The following is a 21377-nucleotide window of genomic DNA, read 5'->3' as shown; positions in this document are numbered from 1 at the left end:
TATCATTAAGAGTCTTCTTGACACCCACTGTCAAGTTTATTCAGACTTTGTGTGCATGTTTTCCTGCCATATCACTGAGGTATGGCCCAAAGGTGTAATGTCTCCTTTGGGTGAACCTGAGAACATAAGATGAGCTTGCTGGGTCAGGCCAATGGTCCATCTAGTCCAGCATCCTGTTCTCATAATTGCCAAACAGATGTCTGTGGGAAGCAGGCAAGGAGAAGTGAAGCAGATCACTCTCCCCTCCAGTGATTTCCAGCAATTGGAAGTCAGAGTATAGCCATTTTGGCTAGTGGTCATTGGTAGCCTTATCCTCCATGAATTTATCCAATCCTCTTCTAAAGCCATCCAAGTTGGTGGCCATCATTGTCTCCTGTGGAAGCAAATCCTGTAGTTTAACTTTGTTCTTCATGAATAAGTACTTGTTTTATCAGCCCTGAAACATCCAACATTAAGCTTCACTGAATGTCAACAAGTTCTGTTGTTATGAGAAAAGGAGAAAAGGCTTTCTCTATCCACTTACTCCAGTCATGCATAATTTTATAAACTTCTATCACAAAGCTGCTGGTTTGCATACCTGCAACACACAAGTGAAAAGACCAAGATGGGATCAAGTCTGGTCTGGGAAAAACTAAGAATTTGAATGCACCTAATGCAGGGATGGGAAACCTGTGCTCCTCCAGGTTTTGTTGGACCCCAGTTCCCATCAGCCTGTCCCAGCCCCCTCACAACCAGTAGATGATCAAGGATGATGGGACACGTTGTCCAACAAAATCTGGAGGGCCACTGATTGCCATCCCTGTGTGGAAGAATGTGTGAAGAAGATTCCAGAATGGCACTGAAAAAAACTGTGGTTTTTGAAAAATTGCTTTTGTGACACATGCAAAGACAAAGACAAAACAACACAGAATATAATGAGCATATGAATAACATATGGTTAAGAGCAGGGGCTCATCTATGTATTTACAGCAAAGCATTTGTTCTTCTTTACTTATGCCCAGAATTCTCCTTTTTTTGTTTACAGTGTTATCTTATGCAGTCTTGCCACAGGATGCATAATTGGTGGTTGCCTGTTCCATTCCTTTGGTGCCACATAGTCATGCCGTGTTGCTTGAAAAATTCAAATTGTTCCTGGCCTTCACCTTTCACATCAGTTTTCCCAACAATGCTATTCTCCAGATTTGCTGGTACTATTCAGGCAACAAGTTGTCTCCCAAATCTTTCTGTCTTCCAGCTATTGGCAAGCATGCTGTCGACAGTACATATTTTAAAAGTTTTAAAAGAAGCCTTTATTTGTAACATTTTAACTTTCTTTATCAAATATGGATAATAACACCATCCTGGGATTTAAGACTAGTGTCTGGCCTGTGATAAGGCGCAGCCCCATCTCCAGAGTTCTTGTATATTCTCACAAGACTACCTCATGTGAATGTAAGTACAAAGATCTCTGCAGCCTCTCCAACACAGTGGGCTATTAGTGCTTGAGATTCTGCTAAGAGTGCAGGGAATCCGGGACCATCCGTGAATGAGTTTTCGTATCAAAATGACACAGACTGCTCCACTGTGCAGAACTGAACATGTGTAAGGTGTTTGGATGATAGACTTGTTCTCACAGGTCTGTTCTCTCACTGAGTGAACATATGCAATGGGATAGAGAATTAGAATGGCCCACCCTAGCCTACGTGTGTTCAGCAGAAGATGAGAATAGGCTGTTTGTCTGTAGGGCCTGAATCCTAGCACAAAACAAACATACACTTTCCTCTAGGACTATTAAAATTCAGCACTTTTTTAAATTTGCAAGTCCTGAGTGGAGTTGGCCCCTGCCAAAAGCAGGGTTTGCAGTCACCACCTTACGGAGAATATGACGGTGTACAAATGAAGGTGTCTGGTACATCAAGCTGTATGACCTTGAGCTGTCCTATTTTGCTGCACCTGAACCTAGAGTTCTTTTCTTCCCCAATGGGATTTTCTAAATATCAGCCCTTATCTGTACCAATAAACAGTAACAGAGATGAAGTGGAAGAACATCAGAGCAATACTAGAAAGATGTGTGCATGATACACAAAACTATTAGGAAGTGGTGGGAGACTTCTAATAATTAAATGATGGTCCTGTAATAGAGGACACTCTTTGATTCTCTGCTGGTTGGATTTTGGCAAACTTATCCACTAAGCAATTCTTACTTTTTCTTTTTCTTCTGCAAAACAGCATTTTGCCTGAGGAGATTTGGAAGAACCCACATGAGACAAAAAAGATGTTCTTAATACCACTTGTGAAAGAGATTTTAGCATATGCCCTCTCATGCCACATATGCACATTTCCCACTGGATTTTGCAATCCCCCCCCCTTTTTTTAAACCCTTTGTCTCTTGTGACGGCAGTTTGCTGTGCCCCAGAACTACCCAACGGCAAAATTAGTTTATGAAAGGCACACAGATGTTGGGTTGAAACTCAGATTCAGTCACAGATTCTGTTTTATGAAATATGAAACTAATTCGGGCTGACTTGGATGTGATTGCTGTCATGTACATTTTTAAACAAAAACCAAATAGTGACTGAAGGGAGCAAAATGAAGGGGAGGAAAAGGCAAAACACCACAGGGGCCGTCTAACCTTTCTTCTCATTAATGGCAGCATTACACGGGGGGGGGGGGTGGTGACTAAAGGTTAACGTGGAAATGATGGCAAACACCAACCTTCTCACAGTGATGAGGCTTCCTGACCAGACACATGGGCAGTTACTGCATTGCAGTAAACCAGTCTTAAGGTTATTGCATCCCAAGCCCCCATGATCCCGTCACTCCCTAGGTGGTGAAATAACCAGACAAGACAACAATATATTGGATTCAAAATACACCACAACTTTATTGGTTACAGATGTGAAGGGTTTGGCATAGGCATTGCGTAAAGCCATTTAATTACCTCCAGCCTGTCTGCTCGGAATGCATCTAAGAGTAAACCACACTTGGGGAGGAGATATGACCTACATCAAATAGGGGGTACCCCCGAGGGATCCCCACTGGAGGAGTGCTATGACCATTGCCCCTGTCTGGCCATTGGACAGCAGCAGCTCCTCATGGATCCCTTTAACAGGATACCCTTAACCCTGGAGGAGCAGGCAGGGGCTACAACTTCCCCTCCAACCAAGACTAAGGCTTACCCAATTCCTAGCTAGCCACACAAAGTTGTGACGATTGCTATGAGGTAGGTGTAAACAGGGGTCTGCGTTGAAAGGCAAAGTCATGCAGTCAGGAACCCACAGAATCACACCTCCAAGGAGTGGGGTGGTTGCTAATTGGGGTCCAGAAAGTTAGCAGACCCCATAAGCAAAGCAGTGCCTTCCTTACTGGCCTCCTCCCAGATGCTCCCAGAGCCATCATACCTCCTTCGCAGAGGCCAGTAAGGAAGGTGCTGTCATGTTTTTCATGTTTCATGTTTTTGGAATGCTTCCAAAGCCCTTGTGCTTTCCAAAGCTGGCTAGCTGAGGTGCCAGGCTTTGGGAAGAAGGTGTGAGGGCTTCTATAAGTGTTGCAGTTCCTTCGCTTCTCCTTTCCAAAGCCTGGCGCCTTGCTTACTGGGACAAACCCACTGGATGCCCTGAGGGAAGGAGGAATACATAAACCCAATGGTGGGTTTTCCTGACTCTCCACTTATTTATTTATTCCCCAACAGCATAAGGTTGCAGTTGCATAAGCAAAGTGAGCACAAGTTGTGAACTTACTGTAACAAAAATATGCACATTCGTTTCAATCGTGCAATTAATCGAATTGCCATGGCTCAGTGGCACAGCACCCTCTTTGCAGGCAGAAGGTTCAATCCTTAGCATCTCAAAGAAGGGGTGGCCATGTCCTCTGTCTGAAACCCTGGAGATCTGCTGCCAGTCTATGTAGACAACACTGAGAAGATGGACCAGTAGTCTGCCTCAGCAGAAGTCAGCTTCCTCCGTTCCTAACTGATGTCACATCTTAGAATTCTCTACTGGCCATCTAAAACTTTTTTTTACACTCCAAGGTCATTTTCTACACCAAAAAGTGCAAAATGAACCTTTTGCAGAAAGCTGACCTTTTTCATAGTTGAAGAATAAGAAAAGGTTGGGCTCAAAGAACCACCTTTTTCTTTTTTCCCTATTTCTCCTCTTCTGTTTCACTTGTTTCCTTTTTTCAAAAGGGCGGGGGGTCCTAAAGTTCCAAATCCTGTGTGGGAATATGTGATAAGATTCCGCTGAATGTCATTAGAGACAGAATGACAATATTGAAATTTTCTTTATGTCAAGGAACTGAAAATGAAGTGAGGGGTTCAAAGAGCGGAGGTGGTTTTAATGTAAATTAAAGTAGATTTGTACTGGCCACTAATCAAGTGTTTACCTGTTTTCCATTAAAACAGCGTCGAATTTAATCAGGTTGCTGACTAATGCATGCGTTTCTCCCTAAATCAGAAGCATTCTCATCATGAATATTTAAATTGGATTTTAAAGCCATGAAAATTTCATTTAAATAAAAAAGAGAGAGAGTGAGGTGGTTACACTCAAGAGTATGGAGTTAGAATCTTTAAATTCCGTTTAACAATTGTCAACAAATTTTTTAAAAGTTGACAGGGTCTCCAGGGGATGTTTTGCTCGGCAGTGGGGATTAAGTATCTGCAATTACAAAGCATCAAGTACATAATTAGCTTTAGCATTAATATTGGTTCCTTATGTACTAACAAAAAATGTCTACACTTTAATAACTGGGGAGGGGATCAAACTGCAGGGAAGTCGTGAAGGCTTTTGTTTTCAAGGCATTCTGTCAAAATCAGGCTGCTGAAATGTATAAATAGTGAGTGGCATTAGGAGAACAGGGCTGAATAATTCATACACCGTGAGGATCAAACGCGGTTCTGACATGTGGTGACTTTGCTTTTGAAGTTTGGTTCAGCATCCAGGTTAGAGCCTATATTCAGCAGCTGCCAGAAACATTATCTAGTCAAAGATTCAAAACTCAAACCACTCTGGAGGGTCATGCTTTTGCATTTTTATTGATTCAAGAGGGCCGCATCAACACGTTCACTGTGGGGAAGGAAGTTATTTATTAATTTTTGGCAACCGTTCTGTTTAACTCGCTGTCTGCTTTGTAGCTCATTCATCAGCAAGTTGTTTTTCAACACCTAACAAGACATGAGGTTAATTCTGTGGCTGCAATTCATGTGCACAGTCATATTTAGAACACTTGGCACTCTTCCTGCTAATGCTAATTCTGCTGCATCAAACCAAACTTTAAAAGAATGAAGGTAAACCAACCTCACTTGTTTTAATTGGTTCAACATGGAATAGCTGGTCATAAGAAGGTAGCAACATGAAAAAGTCAATTCTATTGGGTTTAGTGGCTACCTAAAGCTCTATTTCTTACCATGAACTCAGCTATACAGCTGCAAATATAATGTTTTAAGTGTGTTTTAAGTGCATTATACAAACGTGACACTAAATGACACTGATGAGCTAATGGCAAATTCCATATTTACAACTTTTTTAAAAAAGCATTTTCACAGCGTTTTTTTTATATCTGTGTAGATTCAGCCCATGTCTACTCTGAAATAAGTCATATTGAATTCAATGGAGCTCTCTCCCTGCATTTATATTGTGTCTCCAAACAGGAGTTCTCTGAGTGCAGAACAAAACTGGAAATTAAAATTAAAACATAATATGCAACTGAAAATATTATTAAAAGTATACTCGAGGTTAAGACTTTCCAAGACTACAGTGGGATTGCAACTTACACTGACTTTGCTTACACTTTATGTGGCTCACCAAGGAAGGAAGGAAGGAAGGAAGGGGGTGGGGGACAAGAGATCCTTGCTTATTGGACTCTGGAGGCTCTCATTAGATCTCCTGGGAGCCCCCAGAGCCCTTCTTTGCAGATCCCAGTAAGCAATGTGGAGGCCCTAAAAGCTCTATCTGCAAAGGGAGAAAATCATTAACCCACCTCTCTCCATTTTGTAGTCTGACCCTGGTTTCCTTCAGCAACTTTCTTTGGAAGAAAGAGAGGGAACCTTTGTTTTAAACACATCCTCTAAAGAACATGCCTAGCATAATGTGTTGTTTACCTAAGTTGGTAGGAAAGTTCAGATCTCCAAAGGGAAGAGACTGGAAGAGGAAAGGTAAGTTCCCAGGTGAGGGTTGGGATGAGCTGTCCTTTTCTGTGCATGGCCAGAAATGAAGAGCTACCTTTGACAGAAGACTGTATTTTTGTGCCATCTTCGCTGCTGATTTTTCTCCTTTTATGCTGTTGCTGTTGTGAGAATCTGCATTTTGTTATTTATTTCTTATTATGATTGAATATATACATTTTGCTGTTGTTGTTGCATAGATAGTACACTGTGTAGTGACATTTGCATTGTATATTGTATGCCCTGTGTTCTTCTGGTGGAGGACCGTCACCATCAGTAAGAAAATTTCTGCCACTGTATCTCAGTGGGATGTGTGCCTGTCCTAAAAAGCGTCATCCGAGGAGTCCAGGATGGCTTCAATAGAGTACCATCTTCCCCATCACACACTCCCACTGAATATCTGAAGAAGGCTATTACAACCCTCAAATCTGAAATGTGTTATTTGTTTGTCACCTCACTGGGAAACTTTCAGGTTTCTTCAAATGTGCTGCACCAACCGCAGGCACCTTCCAAAACCTTTAAAAGTCTTTCCCTGCCATCTAGTGGCCATGCTGAAGAACCTGTCATTTTCAAAGGGAGTTTATAAAACCAGCTAACTATAAGGCTATGCATGACCTATTTACTGAGTTTGGAGAACAGCACCCAAGCTCACACACAGGGCTGCAAGAGAGAATTTCAAAGGGGCAAAGTCAGCCCCACCTCCTAGAGAAACGCTACTGTTCACGGTCCAAACCAACCAGCTACACGCAGATCCAGAACACAGGTTGCTATAATTAGTTGTAAGAAGCTCAAGCGAGGTGTTTTCTCCCCACCCCACCCCAAATCACCCATATGCACACAGAAACATTTTCCATATGTGAGGCTTCCCTTCAGCTTGATCTGGAAGCTGATGCAGGATTCTGCAACACAATTGCTGGCAGGAGTTGAGACCCTGTCAGCATGTAAGAACACACCCTCTGTTCAGAGATCTGCACTGGTTTCCCATTTGCTACCAGGTCAAGTTCAAGTTGTTACTATTAGTATATAAATAAAGCCCTTAAAAACTTGGGACCAGTTTACCTGTAAAATTGCCTTACCCCAAGTACGCTCACTGGACTGCTTTGACCTGCATAACTGGCCCAGTTACCGGTAACAACACATAATAATTGTTCCACATTTGTAAGAAATCGATCTTTTGGTAGGCAGCACCCACACTCTGAAACCCTCTGCCTATTGCATACCTTCCAAGATTTATCCAATGAAAATAGGGACACCCTATTCAACAACAACAACAATTTTATTATTTATACCCCGCCTATCTGACTGGGTTGCCCCAGCCACTCTGGGTGGCTTTCAAATAATAACAATAACAATAATATAATAATAGTTTCAAACATTTAAAAACTTCCCTGTGCAGGGCTGCCTTCAAATGTCTTCTAAAGTTTGTATAGTTAACTCCTTGGCTCAGTGTCACATAACTCCACACCCTCTGATGAAAACAGGGACGTCCTATCATACCCTCCAACATTTCTCTGATGTAAATAGGGCATCCTAAGGAAAAGAGGGACATTCCCGGTTCAAATCAGAAACTGTGACAGCTTCTGTAAATCTAGGAGTGTTCCTGGAAAATATGGTCACTTGGAGGGTCTGCTATTGGCATCAAGCAGGAGTCACTTCCAGGCCAGCTGCAGGTGCCAGGAATTGAACCTGGGACTTTCTGTATGCAAAGGAGATGCTCTATCACTGATCTGTATCCTGGGGACAACTTCTCTAACTTGGCTGCACTGCATTAATCAGAACCACCACTCCTTTGACTTCCCCCAGTTTTAACCAAATCACACCTCTCTGCCTTCTCCACAGTCTTCTAAAACATTGGGTTGGAACCATACTATGGACTCAGCTACATTAGTCAAAATACAGCAATTTGAATGTGTTATAGACATGCAACACCAGGTGTCACCAGAGAGCAAGAAATTTTTAAATGGGGTTTTCCATAGAATTTTTTCCCTTTTGTTAGAACATCTAATTTCTGACTTATTTATGGTTTTCCCTGTGTCTGGATCCACCCAAGGTTAGCTCTCCTTTGGGCAAGTAACTGTTTGTATTGATTTCAAGGGAAGGCAAGACGGTGAAGAAATTGGGATCAGTTTGCATTTCACTGCAAACCTAACAGACCTGCACTTCGCGAAACAATATCTGCACTGAAATGCAGCTAACATTCAAAATTCAAATTCTGCGATACAGTTTTGCAGGCAAACAATGTACCGTTCTCAAAAATCCATACACTAGGGGAGAGTTGTGCATATAAACGATTACATTAGCAAAACCTACATACAATAAATTAATTCTATTAGGGGGAATTCATTACAAAAATTGTGTGTATTGAGAGAAATGTACTCCAAAATGCTAGTTTTAATGAGGACTAATTTTATAAAAAATAGTGAAAATGCAGAAAACTCACTGGAAAAATGAGAAATTCAGAAAAACTGGAAACTAAAACCTATCCCAAGATGCTAGCGAGTTTGTCTGGGTTCAGCCCAGTAGCTAAAAGGGCAAGCTCCTCTCTTGTGGAACACCCTACTCCTAATTCAAGCATTTGCTAATCCTGAATTTATAGCTGATCTTGCCACAACACTGTTTTATACGCACAAAGACCTGGTATTGCATTGGCTTTAAACACTGTTTCTTGTTCCTTGCTGTGGTGGGCAAGACAGAGAGCTCCAGAGCTCTCAGAACTTCACTAAGCTACAATTCCCAGAATTCCTTGTGGGCCATTGTGGTAGCTAAAGTCTACATGAGTCTGTAACATAGGTAAGTTATGAATCCATAATATAGATAATGCTTGAGAGTTTCCCCTTTTAGGGATGTCAGATTTCAAACTTACCAATATTTTCTGCTGTGGGCAGTTCCTACAATCATAGAATTGTATAGTTGGAAGGGACCTTGAAGGTCATCTGGTCCAACCCCCTCAATGCAGGAATTTCAACATGCAGTTCCACCATCCAATTTGAAACCATACCAGTCCCTGCTCAGCTTTGCAAATGTGCGAGCAGTTTCATTGCTATATCACTAGCAGAATTTCCCATAGGTCCAGTTCTAGAATTCTTTACAAAGGTCCAGTTCATTGTGATGTAACGGAATGAAAATGTTTAAGATCGAAAAGGTAAACCAAAGCAGCAATTGGAAGCATTGCAGTTCCAATGACGGGGTGGAAATAGCTTCACATTTAGATGCTTTTGGTCACCTCTACATTCCTTGGCCTCTTGCCGTTATCTTCAGACCAGAAAGAACCTGCGACACTTTGACAATGAACCAGATTGTGCCATCCCTTTTCACAATCCTTTCTGTGGAGTTATCATGCTGTCCTAGAAATGCATTTTCAGGTGAGCTGAAATTGGTCTTTCCCATAACTAGGCAGCAGAACCCACTTAGGTCCTCTGAGCCAACAGGAGTGGGGCCAAGCAGCTGTCCCCATGCAGGGCTATTCCAGGCAACCTGCTTATTAAGTATTCATCCTGATTTGCTTGAGCAGAGGTCAGATGGCATTGCTTCAAAGCAAGTGTTTTCCTACTCTCCCCAGTATGGTTTCCCATTACTTTCCTTAAGCAAAACATCTGATCTTTGGGGGAAGTGGGTTTGTTGCTCAACACCTCCAAGTCAACTATAATTGTGTGATCTGAATTTACCAGTATGTGAAAGAACCCATCCAAAAATAGTAAGAGTCTGGAAGTGCCTTCATCATCTTTCTTTCTTTCTTTCTTTCTTTCTTTCTTTCTTTCTTTCTTTCTTTCTTTCCCTCACAAACACACAGCCTTCTCCACCCACCCATCAGAGCATGCTGGGATGGGAAAGTTTAAATTATTCTTCCACAAACAATAAGTTCCCACCATGTGTCCTCACACCCACTGCCCAACTGCACTGGGAACAACTGGGGAGTAGACAGATATTAGCCCTATTTGCACTGTGCATTTAAAGTAGTATCATGCCAACAACTTTAAGCAGTTGTGGCTTCCAGCAGTTTGTAAAGGCAGTGGCGTAGCGTGGGTTGTCAGCACCCGGGGCAAGGCAAGTAATTTGCGCCCCCTAACCCGTGGATTTGCGCCCCCTAACCCATGGATTTGCCCTAACCCCAGATGTTGCGCCCGGTGCGGCTGGCCCCCCCTGCACCCCCCACGCTACGCCACTGTGTAAAGGAAAACTTTCCCCAGCTAATCTCCCTTAGGCAGGGTTAATGATGTTCTGTCCATCTGTGTAACATGGAATCTAGTACTCTGTGTGATCTTCTGACAATGAAATAGCATGCTTCTTTCCATTTTGCAGATTACAGCCACATCTGAGCTGTACATTTAAAGCAGTATCACAACACTTTAAACAGCCATGGCTTCACCCAGAGTATCCTGGGAACAGTAGTTTAAGGGTGCTGAGGTTGTTAGAGACCACTATCCCCCTCACAGAGCTACAATTCCCAGAGTTCGCTGGGGAAAGGTATTGACTGTTAAACCACTCTGAAGATTGTAGCTCTGCAGGGGTAGGGCTCTCCTGGCAACTCTCAGCATCTTTAACAGCTTCCAGGATTCTTTGGGGTAAAGCCATGGGTATTTGAAGTTGGATGCTTTAAAAGTACAGTCATACCTCATGTTACATTTGCTTCAGGTTGAGCGTTTTCAGGTTGCGTCCCGCGGCAATCTAGAAGTACCGAAAAGGTACTTCTTTTCGGTTGCGCATGCGCAGACGCGCAAAATGATGTCACGCACATGCGCAGAAGCAACAAATAACGACCTGCGCACGTGCAGACGTGGGTTGTGTTCTGCTCATGTTACGAATGGACTTCCAGAATGGATCCCGTTTGCAACCAGAGGTACCACTGTATATTGCAGATGCAGCCTTGATGTGTTCCTGTCTTCATCAGCTGTTCCCAATGCCTATAAGCTGGGCAGCAAGGAGACAGCAGCGGGCACACAAATCTATCATGTCTCTTCTCGGTCATTTCTTTCCTCAGAAGGTTGATAGCACCCTCCTACCAAGAGATTTTCCCATGCAAGTGTTTCCCTCCTCACATTGGCCTTATAAGGTAAATGCAGAGCTGGGAACTTGTTCTTCTGTCCTAGCTTGCTTCTAAAAAATTAGATTATGCTCCACATCCTAGACCAGAACCTCTAACCTTTGGCCAAATGTGGCTCTCCGAGTCTCTCTTCCTGGCCTTCAGGACTCTTCCCTGCCATGCCCCCTCTCCTGAGGCTACGCCCCACACCAGCCCCGCTACACATGCTCCTCAGTAAGAGCTGTTCAACAGTGGAACTGTCTCCCTTGAGAGCTGGTGGGCTCTCCTCCCTTGAAGGTTTTTAAGCAGAGGTTGGGGGGGGCATTTGTCCTGAATGCTTGAGATTCCTGCATTGCAGGAGGTTCGCCTACATGACCCTTGGGGTCCCTTCCAACTCTACCATTCTAAGTATTTTTGCCTGGCCAAAAATTGAATCATGACTATGCTTACCTGAGTGGACGATGGAGAGGGTGGTTTTTTATGGGGGAGGGGGGGTGCCATGTGGCCCCTTAAAGGTTACCAAAGAGGCATTGTGGCCACCATGCAGGAAAAGGTTCCTGACCCCTGTTCTACAGCTTGCTTTCCAGTGAAGTCATCCACTCCCCCTCTAAATGTTTTAGCACCTTTCAAGGCATATGAAGAGCTCGGGAAGAGTCCTCCAGCTCCAGAGGCCAGTGCTGGGACAGCTCAGCCAACTTCGGAATCACTTCTGGAGTTTATGGGTGAGATGATTTGTGTATGTGTGTGTGTGTGTGTGTGTGTGTGTGTCCACAATAGACTGGCTAAATAAACTTCCATGTTTAAAACTTCCGGGGGGTGGGGTTAAGACCAATATGTGGTTAATGGCTTTGATTAAGAGTAGCAGAGGAGAAGGGGACGACAGAGGACGAGATGGTTGGACAGTGTTCTCGAAGCTACCAGCATGAGTTTGACCAAACTGTGGGAGGCAGTGGAAGACAGGAGTGCCTGGCGTGCTCTGGTCCATGGGGTCACGAAGAGGCGGACACGACTAAATGACTAAACAACAACAAAGGAGTAGCAGAACTCTCTGTCACTAATCATACATTCCTCCGGGCAGGGGCAGTCACTGGGATAGCACATGGGTAGGACCACTGGAGGGCAGCATCTGTACTGGTTGCCAATCTGCTACCTGGCCACATTCAAGGTGTTGCTATAGGTATATAAAGCCCTTAACTGCTTGGGACCAGTTTACTTGCAGGATCTCCTTACTCCCACTAGGGAGATTTGTCTGGCGCCTTCCTTGTATATCTTTAGGTGCCAGGCCAAAACATTCCTCTTCAACCAGGCCTTTGGCTGATTATTATTCTACAGCCTTTTAAATGTGTTTGTGAGAGAGGGGTTCTTGTTTCGTTGTTTCTGTTTTAACTATTTATCTGTTCTTTTATCTCGTATTTTAACCTTGTGAACTGTCCCGAGATCTTCTGATGAAGGGCGGCATATAAATCTAATAAACAAATAAATAAAATCTACTTCTCATTGTGTACCACTTGGATTTTTAAAAATGAAACCGAGATACAGAGTTTTATAAAATGAATGCTTGGGGCTCACCTGATAAGGTCTTGTCAAATGATCAGTAATGCCCTATGCCTTTCTACTGCCCACAATATCATGCGAAATGCACACTGAAAAGTCTTCTGGCATGAAAGGATTGTAAAAATATTAGCCATACCTTAGCAACTGGCCACTTTTAACTGTTGTTGAACTAATAACTTCTCAAAATGCATGTTAATGCACTTTGATGTTGCTCAATTAATATTAACGCACTTCTCAGATTTGGATCTTCCTGTGTCCAATAGTTTTCTTGTCTTCTTGATCATGTCTTGCACTGTTTCAACCTGTTCTTTTTGTGGAAGTCAGAAGCATCCCACACAAGACTGGACTCTCTCGACCGCATGTTCTCTTGAAAAGATCCATCAACTGGAACAATGGTAAATGTGTTTATTTAACTATCTCTTTAAGAATGATTTGGTACTGTATGTCTCTTGGAACATTGCAAGGTGTGGGAAGGGTTTGATGGGAGACCCTGTATTGGAAAATTTTCAATGTCTAATGTTTTACAATTTTTTATGTGTTGTAAGCCACCCAGAGTGGCTGGGGAAACCCAGACAGATGGGTGGGGTATAAATAAAAGTATTATTATTATTATTATTATTATTATTATTATTATTATTAGGAGATAATGTTTTAAGGGCATGCAATTTCCCAATGCATATATGTCTATGCTGAGATCTAATTGTCATGCAACATTATTGGAAGTTGCATTTGTTGTATTCCTAAGAACAATTGGATAGCAAGAACGGGGAGTGATTCAAAGGTTTAGAGAAGGTGTGTGGTGCAGCCCTCCCTGGTGTGAAAATTTCATGTTTGAATGTTCACACACTCACACCCCCACTACCATCTTGCTAGGGTTTGGTAAATATATTACAGAAAGAAATTGCCTGACCTGATCCAAAACACCCACCCACCTCACTCACACACGAAAACAAAGATCACCACAGCCAACCACAAACAAACAATCACACCCTAGGCCAACCCCAACCTCTCTCACCACCAAAGGAACACAAGTGAACAACACAAGCACGCTGACACCAAACTCTACATACATTAAGCATAATAGAAACACCGCTACCCGACCCCACCCCCATCCATCTCCCCTCCCTCCACCCCCCTTTCTTTTTTTCTTTCTTTTTTCTTCTCTCCCTAATGCCTCATCAAATGAAACAGATTTGTAAAAATGTTACATGGAAGAAAAAAATACGAGGCATTACACTTACACTGTAAAACAAGAAAACCCTTAATAAAATATTTTTTTAAAAAAATCAGAAATATATCCTCCTGTAATGTTGGCTCGCTCAAGAACAAAATCCTGATGGCTGAGCCACATTAATCCAGAAAAAAAGAAAGAAAGAAAGAAATTGCCTGGCAAGACAAAGAACACATCAGTTTATTGCTCATGGCAAGCAAAGCTTTACATCTGGCCAAGATGGAGCACAGAAATTACACTGGCGCATGGCAACTTATACGGGAACTAACTAAATTGGAGAAGCAAGAAGGAAGGACACAGTGAGAAGATGTGATCTGCTTTGCCAACAATTAGTTACTTAAAGAGAAGGAATCAGTGAGGGAAGTATAGGTTGCCTTTCAGTCTTCTGCCACCAGCTGGTTCAGGTAGCTCATTGCAAGAACTGCTACTTCACTCACCAACACATCTAAACTCTGTAAACCAGCGCTTTCCAAAGTGGGCAATACCGCCACTGGGGGGCACTGGAATGACCCAGGGGGCAGTAGTAGCCTTGGAGGGGTGTTGAATAAAAATAAGAGGGTAGTGGAAGCATAAAGAAGAGAAGAAATTTTTGAAAAACCGTTTGTACAAGTTTTATCTGTTGTGTAATGATTCTGACTGCTAAGTCAGGCGCCGTTGCAGGGACGGCAACAATTCCTCCCCTGGAAATTGCAGTTGTACTGGAGGTAGAGGATTTTTGCGGGCTTGGGTGAACCCTATTTGGCTTCAGCCAGGGCCAGCAAGTGGATCACAGCTTCCCTCCCTATTTGGCCAATGACAGGCAGACTGTAGTGCTGGGGGGCCCCTGCAGTGGACTGGACTGAGCTGGAAGGTTTCACCTTGGTCCACCCCATGGGTTTTTAATCCCGGAGCCTGGTCCACCTCCTTGCAAAATTCGAAGAAGTGGGTGCCTGGGTTTTGGTTCCCATGTTGCTTCAGACAATGTGAAGTAAGTAGCGTCACCTTAAAATGAGAAATGATATTAATTTCTCCTCCATACCATGGTTCTGCTGGCTGAGGTTGATGGAAATTGTAGTCCCAAACATCTAGAGGGCACCAAATTGGAGAGAGCTGGTGTAAGAGAGGTCGTGGGTACCTGGTTCATGGTGCTTTCTTTAATTTACAGTGATTCCAAACCGGCCCGCCTTCGCAAAGATTGTTGTCGAAGGTTCTATAGGCTTTGGTTTTGCCTTTGTGATCGCAATTGCTTTGTGGTGTCTCCTCTCGTAAGTATGTCTATTTTTTAATAACAAATTTTAATTAGTTTTTTTACATGAAATTTGAAGTTATTCAATTCACTTTTGATATAATAATTTCTTACATTTTGACTTCCCATTCTGACGTCCATGATGCTCCTGTTGCAGTCATTTATCTGCATAACTACCATTTATTTTCATAATATTCATTTAGTTATTCTCCTCCCCTTGCCTATAATTCAAATCCTGCTTGCAATTTCATTTGACTATAATTTTTCCCTAAATAGTTCAAAAAAAATACCCACGCTTTGACAAAATTCTCATCTTTTTGGTCTCTTATTTTTGCTGTCAATTTTGCCATCTCTGCATAGCCCAGTAACTTTAAAATCTATTCTTCCTTTGTTGGAATTTCTCCTTCTTTCCACTTCTGCACATACAGGATTCTGGCTGTGGTAGCAGCATACATAAACAATTTAACCTTTTCTTCTTCTTCTTCTTCTTTTTTACTTGATGTTTGAGCATCACCCTTGCATGCGGCAACTCAAAGGTTCAGTCCCAGAATCTCTAGGTAGGACTGGGAATTATCCCTGTCTGAAACCCTAGAGAGCTGCTGCCAATCAGTGTAGACAGTACTGAGCTAGATGGACCAGTCTGACTCGGTATAAGGCAGATCCCTATATTATTGCTGGATAAATGTTCATTAGCCATAGTAGTAAATAGGTGTTGGCCAACAGTGCTTTCACATCTCTTTCTCTGAGGAGTGATGGCACACTTGCTGTTGGGAGGCGGGGTTTCAGATGCCTTCTTCCTTTGATGAACTTGCTTCCTCTTCCAGTGAATTGGTAGGTCGACTGAAGGGGGTTAACGCTCGTGGCAAGCGCCTTCTGGCACAAAATTTCTTTTTGAGGCAAGTCCAGGAGGAAAAAGAGGCAGCCAGGAAAAAACTAATGGAAGAAAAGGAATATGAAGGCTCAACTAAGACAGGTAAGACTGTTGTCAATGATGCACCTGTAGACCTGAGGTGGAAAGACTTCAGTATTGTCAGATCTGCTTTGATTTTTACTAGAAACCTACCAACCGGTGCCAGGTGCAAAAGAGATAAGGGACTCCCCAGACAGGAATTTTATTGTGGGTATATTGTGCAACAATAATAGTGCATTGGGGTTCCTTTGAATACCTTTCTGTTCATGATGCTATCAGGGTGGTCCTATGCAATTCCACATGTTAGTGCTTTAAAACATGCACACAAAAAGCATTTCCACCTACAGAAGTTTTGGGGTGATCACACTGCTTCATTTCCAGTCAGTGTGTATCCCATAATTTCCTGCTGAAATCCTAATCTACCGCTTGAACTAATTTACAAAACTATTAACACACTTTTACAAGCATTGAGTGCCACAACATAGCAAGATGATACAGAGAATGAGAGGGAAACTAATAACGCCCCTTTCAAGGCTTCCTTGATCCAACTAATCTGAGGAAACCAACGTCCAATATGAGATTCCTTTTAATCATTTATGGACATTTAAGAACGTTGGGAGAAGTCTTCTCCCTTGCTTTAAACATGATTGTTTATGCTTTACACTCAGCAGTGTCACCTTTTAATAATTATCTTAGCCAAATAAATCCAAGTCAGAACTCAACCTCAGATAGACAATGCCTGCAGATGAAAATTCTACATTCTGACAAAAAAAAATTACTCAATTCTTCTAGTCATAATTCCTCCTAGTATTTCCTAAATAATTCTTATACGCTTTTAAGGAAATAAACTCAAATGAAAACCGGCTACTTTACACTCAACTTTAACTCTCAGTATGAAAATCACAGTGGAGCACTCTTCTACTGTCTCCTGAGACAGATGGATGTCAGCAACAACATTGAACTCTGCAGGTTACTGCTGCAGCTTGGAATATGAGTGCATGTTTGCCCAGCTGACCTACTGCAGCAAGAAAATAATAATAATAATAATAATAATAATAATAATAATAATAATTATTATTATTATTATTATTATTATTATTATTATTATTATTATTTCACCAAAACTACAGCAATGGAAATCATGGAAATATAGTGTTATGAGTTTGTGGGTGCTAGACCACTATCAAGCATCAGAATTTAATCTGTTGTTGTTGTTGTTGTTGTGTGTAAAACAAATAAAAATAAATAAAACAAATAAAAATATCAAAGAAGAAGAACTAGGAAATAGCCAGGAAGATTAAGAGGGGAGCAAAGGATTGATTACCTAGTCCCTTCCAAGGTGAGCTAAGCCTGGCAGGACAGCTTACATAACTTCATGCATTAATTAGATTTAAGCATGTTGGTTATATGAGGCTGATTGTCTCACAAAACCACTCAGGAAAGTGTAGCTCTGTAGAGGGAGTAAGATTCTCTTAACAACTCTCAGTCCCCTTAACAAATTACAATCCCCAGGATTCTTTGGGGGGAAGCTATGAATGTTGAAACTAGAATGGCACTGTTTTGTATATACCGTATTTTTCGCCCTATAGGGCGCACCAGCCCATAGGCAGCACCTAGTTTTGGGGGGGGAGGAATAAACAAAAAAAAATTATTTCCCCCCCAGGCGCGGGGCTGGGGCGGGGGAAGCCCGAGCTTCCCCCGACCCCAGCCCCCAGAACAGGCTGCTATCCGCAAGCCTTGGGAGCCCGGCTTCCCCTGACCCCAGCCCCCAGAACAGGCTGCTATCCGCAAGCCTTGGGAGCCCGGCTTCCCCTGACCCCAGCCCCCAGAACAGGCTGCTATCCGCAAGCCTTGGGAGCCCGGCTTCCCCTGACCCCAGCCCCCAGAACAGGCTGCTATCCGCAAGCCTTGGGAGCCCGGCTTCCCCTGACCCCAGCCCCCAGAACAGGCTGCTATCCGCAAGCCTTGGGAGCCCGGCTTCCCCCGACCCCAGCCCCCAGAACAGGCTGCTATCCGCAAGCCTTGGGAGCCCAGCTTCCCCCGACCCCAGCCCCCAGAACAGGCTGCTATCCGCAAGCCTTGGGAGCCCGGCTTCCCCTGACCCCAGCCCCCAGAACAGGCTGCTATCCGCAAGCCTTGGGAGCCCAGCTTCCCCCGACCCCAGCCCCCAGAACAGGCTGCTATCCGCAAGCCTTGGGAGCCCGGCTTCCCCTGACCCCAGCCCCCAGAACAGGCTGCTATCCGCAAGCCTTGGGAGCCCGGCTTCCCCTGACCCCAGCCCCCAGAACAGGCTGCTATCCGCAAGCCTTGGGAGCCCGGCTTCCCCTGACCCCAGCCCCCAGAACAGGCTGCTATCCGCAAGCCTTGGGAGCCCGGCTTCCCCCGACCCCAGCCCCCAGAACAGGCTGCTATCCGCAAGCCTTGGGAGCCCAGCTTCCCCCGACCCCAGCCCCCAGAACAGGCTGCTATCCCGCCGGTCTCCCCAGGCTTGCGGATATCCGCCCAAAGCCCGGGGCATGCTCCGCTGTGCTCCCCGGGTTTCGGGCTGCAGGCTGCTGTCCACAAGCCTTGGGAGACCGGCGGGAAGTCACGCCGGGCTTCCAAGGCTTGCGGACAGCTTCCTGAAGCCTGGAGAGCGAGAGGGGTCAGTGCACACCAACCCCTCTCGCTCTCCAGGCTTCAGCAAAAGCCTGCATTCACCCCATAGGACGCACACACATTTCCCCTTCATTTTTGGAGGGGGAAAAGTGTGTCCTATAGGGTGAAAAATACGGTATATTGCAGATGGGGCATACGTCAGACATCCTGCTGAGTGCTGGAGTTGGCACAATCAAATAGTTGATGAAGCCCAAGAAGCCTGCCCCCTCCTCACGAAAAATCCCCCAACTTATTCTTGGAATTAAGTGGAAATAACACAATTTGGCGAAAGCTATCATAACTGGGCTTAGATGTGAAACTGGCAGCTAGTCTGGTTTTATCTTTCTAAGATAGTTCTATTATATTGTAGCTGAGGAGTATGAATTGACTATACAGTGGTACCTCGGGTTAAGAACTTAATTCGTTCTGGAGGTCCGTTCTTAACCTGAAACTGTTCTTAACCTGAAGCACCACTTTAGCTAATGGGGCTTCCCGCTGCTGCCGCGCCGCTGGAGCACAATTTCTGTTCTCATCCTGAAGCACAGTTCTTAACCCGAGGTACTATTTCTGGGTTAGCGGAGTCTGTAACTTGAAGCGTCTGTAACCTGAAGCGTCTGTGACCTGAGGTACCACTGTACGAGCTAAGAAGTATGAATTGTTGGGAAAAGATCTAGAAGACAATTGTGTATTGGGGAGCCTCTAATGTTTTGCTATGTTTTGCTGTGTTCTGTTATGTTTTGCTGGAAGCCACACAGATGCTGGGGCAACCCAGTCAGATGGGTAGGGTACAAGTTATGGGTTTTTTTTGTGTGTGTCGTCTTCTTCTTCTTCTTCTTCTTATTATTATTATTATTATTATTATTATAGAAACAAGGAAAAAGAAAATAATGGAAGAGGAGGAGGAGGAAGGAGGATATTCTGTCCCAGAAGGAAAAGCAAAGAAAAAGAAGAAAGGGAAAAGGCATGCAATAAAGAAGAAACTAGGTAAAATTAAGAAGGTTGCAAAATCAGAAGCTGTGCAAAAGCACATTGGTAAAATTAAGAAGGTTGCAAAATCGAAAGCTGTTCAGAAGCATATTGGTAAGATCAAGAAGGCCGCAAAATCGAAGGCTGTTCAGAAGCATGTTAGTAAGATTAAGAAGGCCGCAAACTCCAAGGCTGTTAAGAAGCACATTGGTAAGATTAAGAAGGCCGCAAAATCGAAGGCTGTTCAGAAGCATGTTCGTAAGATTAAGAAGGCAGCGAACTCCAAGACTGTTCAGAAGCACATTGGGAAGATTAAGAAGGCCGCAAAATCCAAGAATGTTCAGAAACACATTGGGAAGGTCAAGAAGGCAGTGGCATCAAAGGTAAAGAATAAGAAAGAGGAAAAAAGTAAGAATGAGAAGAGCTCTAAAAAGAAGAAGGAAGGTGAAACGAAAAGTAAAAAAAGCTCACACAAAAAAGTGAAACATAGGAAAAGTGAAGAGGATTCTGAAGACTCTGACTAGCAAGCACAAAGACTGGAACCAGGTGGTCAGTGGGGATTGGTCAAAAGCAGGCGGAGTACAGCATCATCCCAAAAGGAAAGTGAAGAGGGCAGGGGCACAGGTGGCCTCACATCAGGGGTAGCCAAAGTAGTGCCCTTCAGATGCTGCTGGACTACAGCTCCCATTATCCCTGGCACCATTGGCCAAGACAGCTGGGGATGATGGGAGCTAGAGTCCAACAACATCTGGAGGGACACCACATTGGCTACCCTGCCTGTATTATTAGTCTGGTCTTGATGACAATGGAGGGACTTCCTCTCTGAGCACTTCTTCTTCTCATGGCAGAGAACCTTGTACTGTCACCTACAGATGAAATACAAAAGATTGAAATTCACATCTGAAAAAAGTGTCCAAGGAGTATGCTTTCCCTGCAGTAATGAGTGGGAGCCTCTTTTCCCAAAAATGGAAAAGCAGTCTTTCAGGAGACTTAACCATTGTTTAAAGCAATGGTTCCCAACCTTTCTTTGCCCATGCCCCACATAAGCATCTCTAAAATCCTGATGCCCATCTCCACCCCCTGTGACATATAATTCTTATTACAGTGGTACCTCTGGTTAAGTGCTTAATTCATTCCGGAGGTCCGTTGTTAACCTGAAACTGTTCTTAACCTGAAGCACCACTTTAGCTAATGGGGCCTCCTCCTGCCGCTGCGCTGCCGGAGCACGATTTCTGTTCTCATCCTGAAGCAAAGTTCTTAACCTGAAGCACTATTTCTGGGTTAGCGGAGTCTGTAACCTGAAGCGTATGTAACGTGAGGTACTGCTGTATTCAAAAAGTGAATTCCTATTTGCATGGAGGAAGCCCAAAAGGCCATTCACTGTTAATAACTCATTCTCAAATTGCCCCCCTTTTAAAAATCAAATTGCCCCCCTATGGGGCTCATGCCCCACCTTGGGAACCATGGGTTTAAAGGCTTGGCACTGTCCCTTCCAACTTTATTAGTTCTTTATTCTAAATATATAGGGTGGCATCCCATGCTAGACCTACTCAGAGTAAACCCATTGAAATTAATGGACATGGCTAACAAGTCCATTATTTTATTTACTCTGAGTAAAACTTTGTTGGATGCAGTCCAGAATATCAGTCAGTAACATCCCATAAAATGTGTGTCAAATGCAGGTATTCCAGTTAC

The 21377-nt window shown here is 43.6% G+C and overlaps 1 protein-coding gene across 1 annotated transcript; it reads left to right on the top strand.

Moving 5' to 3' along the window:
* Positions 1 to 9257: 9257 nt before the first annotated feature.
* Positions 9258 to 20579, top strand: LOC310753938 (uncharacterized protein; the record flags this gene model as incomplete). Its single annotated transcript, XM_083595279.1, has 6 exons — positions 9258 to 9501; positions 11780 to 11881; positions 13034 to 13108; positions 15089 to 15188; positions 15994 to 16142; positions 19584 to 20579. The coding sequence occupies 6 exons, from the start codon at positions 9258 to 9260 to the stop codon at positions 20204 to 20206; spliced, it is 1293 nt and encodes a 430-aa protein (XP_083451405.1). The 3' UTR covers positions 20207 to 20579.
* Between the last annotated feature and the right edge of the window lie 798 nt (positions 20580 to 21377).

This window comes from Podarcis filfolensis (genome assembly GCF_964270895.1).
Source record: "Podarcis filfolensis genome assembly, chromosome: Z".
In the NCBI taxonomy this organism is placed as follows: Eukaryota; Metazoa; Chordata; class Lepidosauria; order Squamata; family Lacertidae; genus Podarcis; species Podarcis filfolensis.
This window is presented reverse-complemented; position numbering and strand designations above follow the sequence as displayed.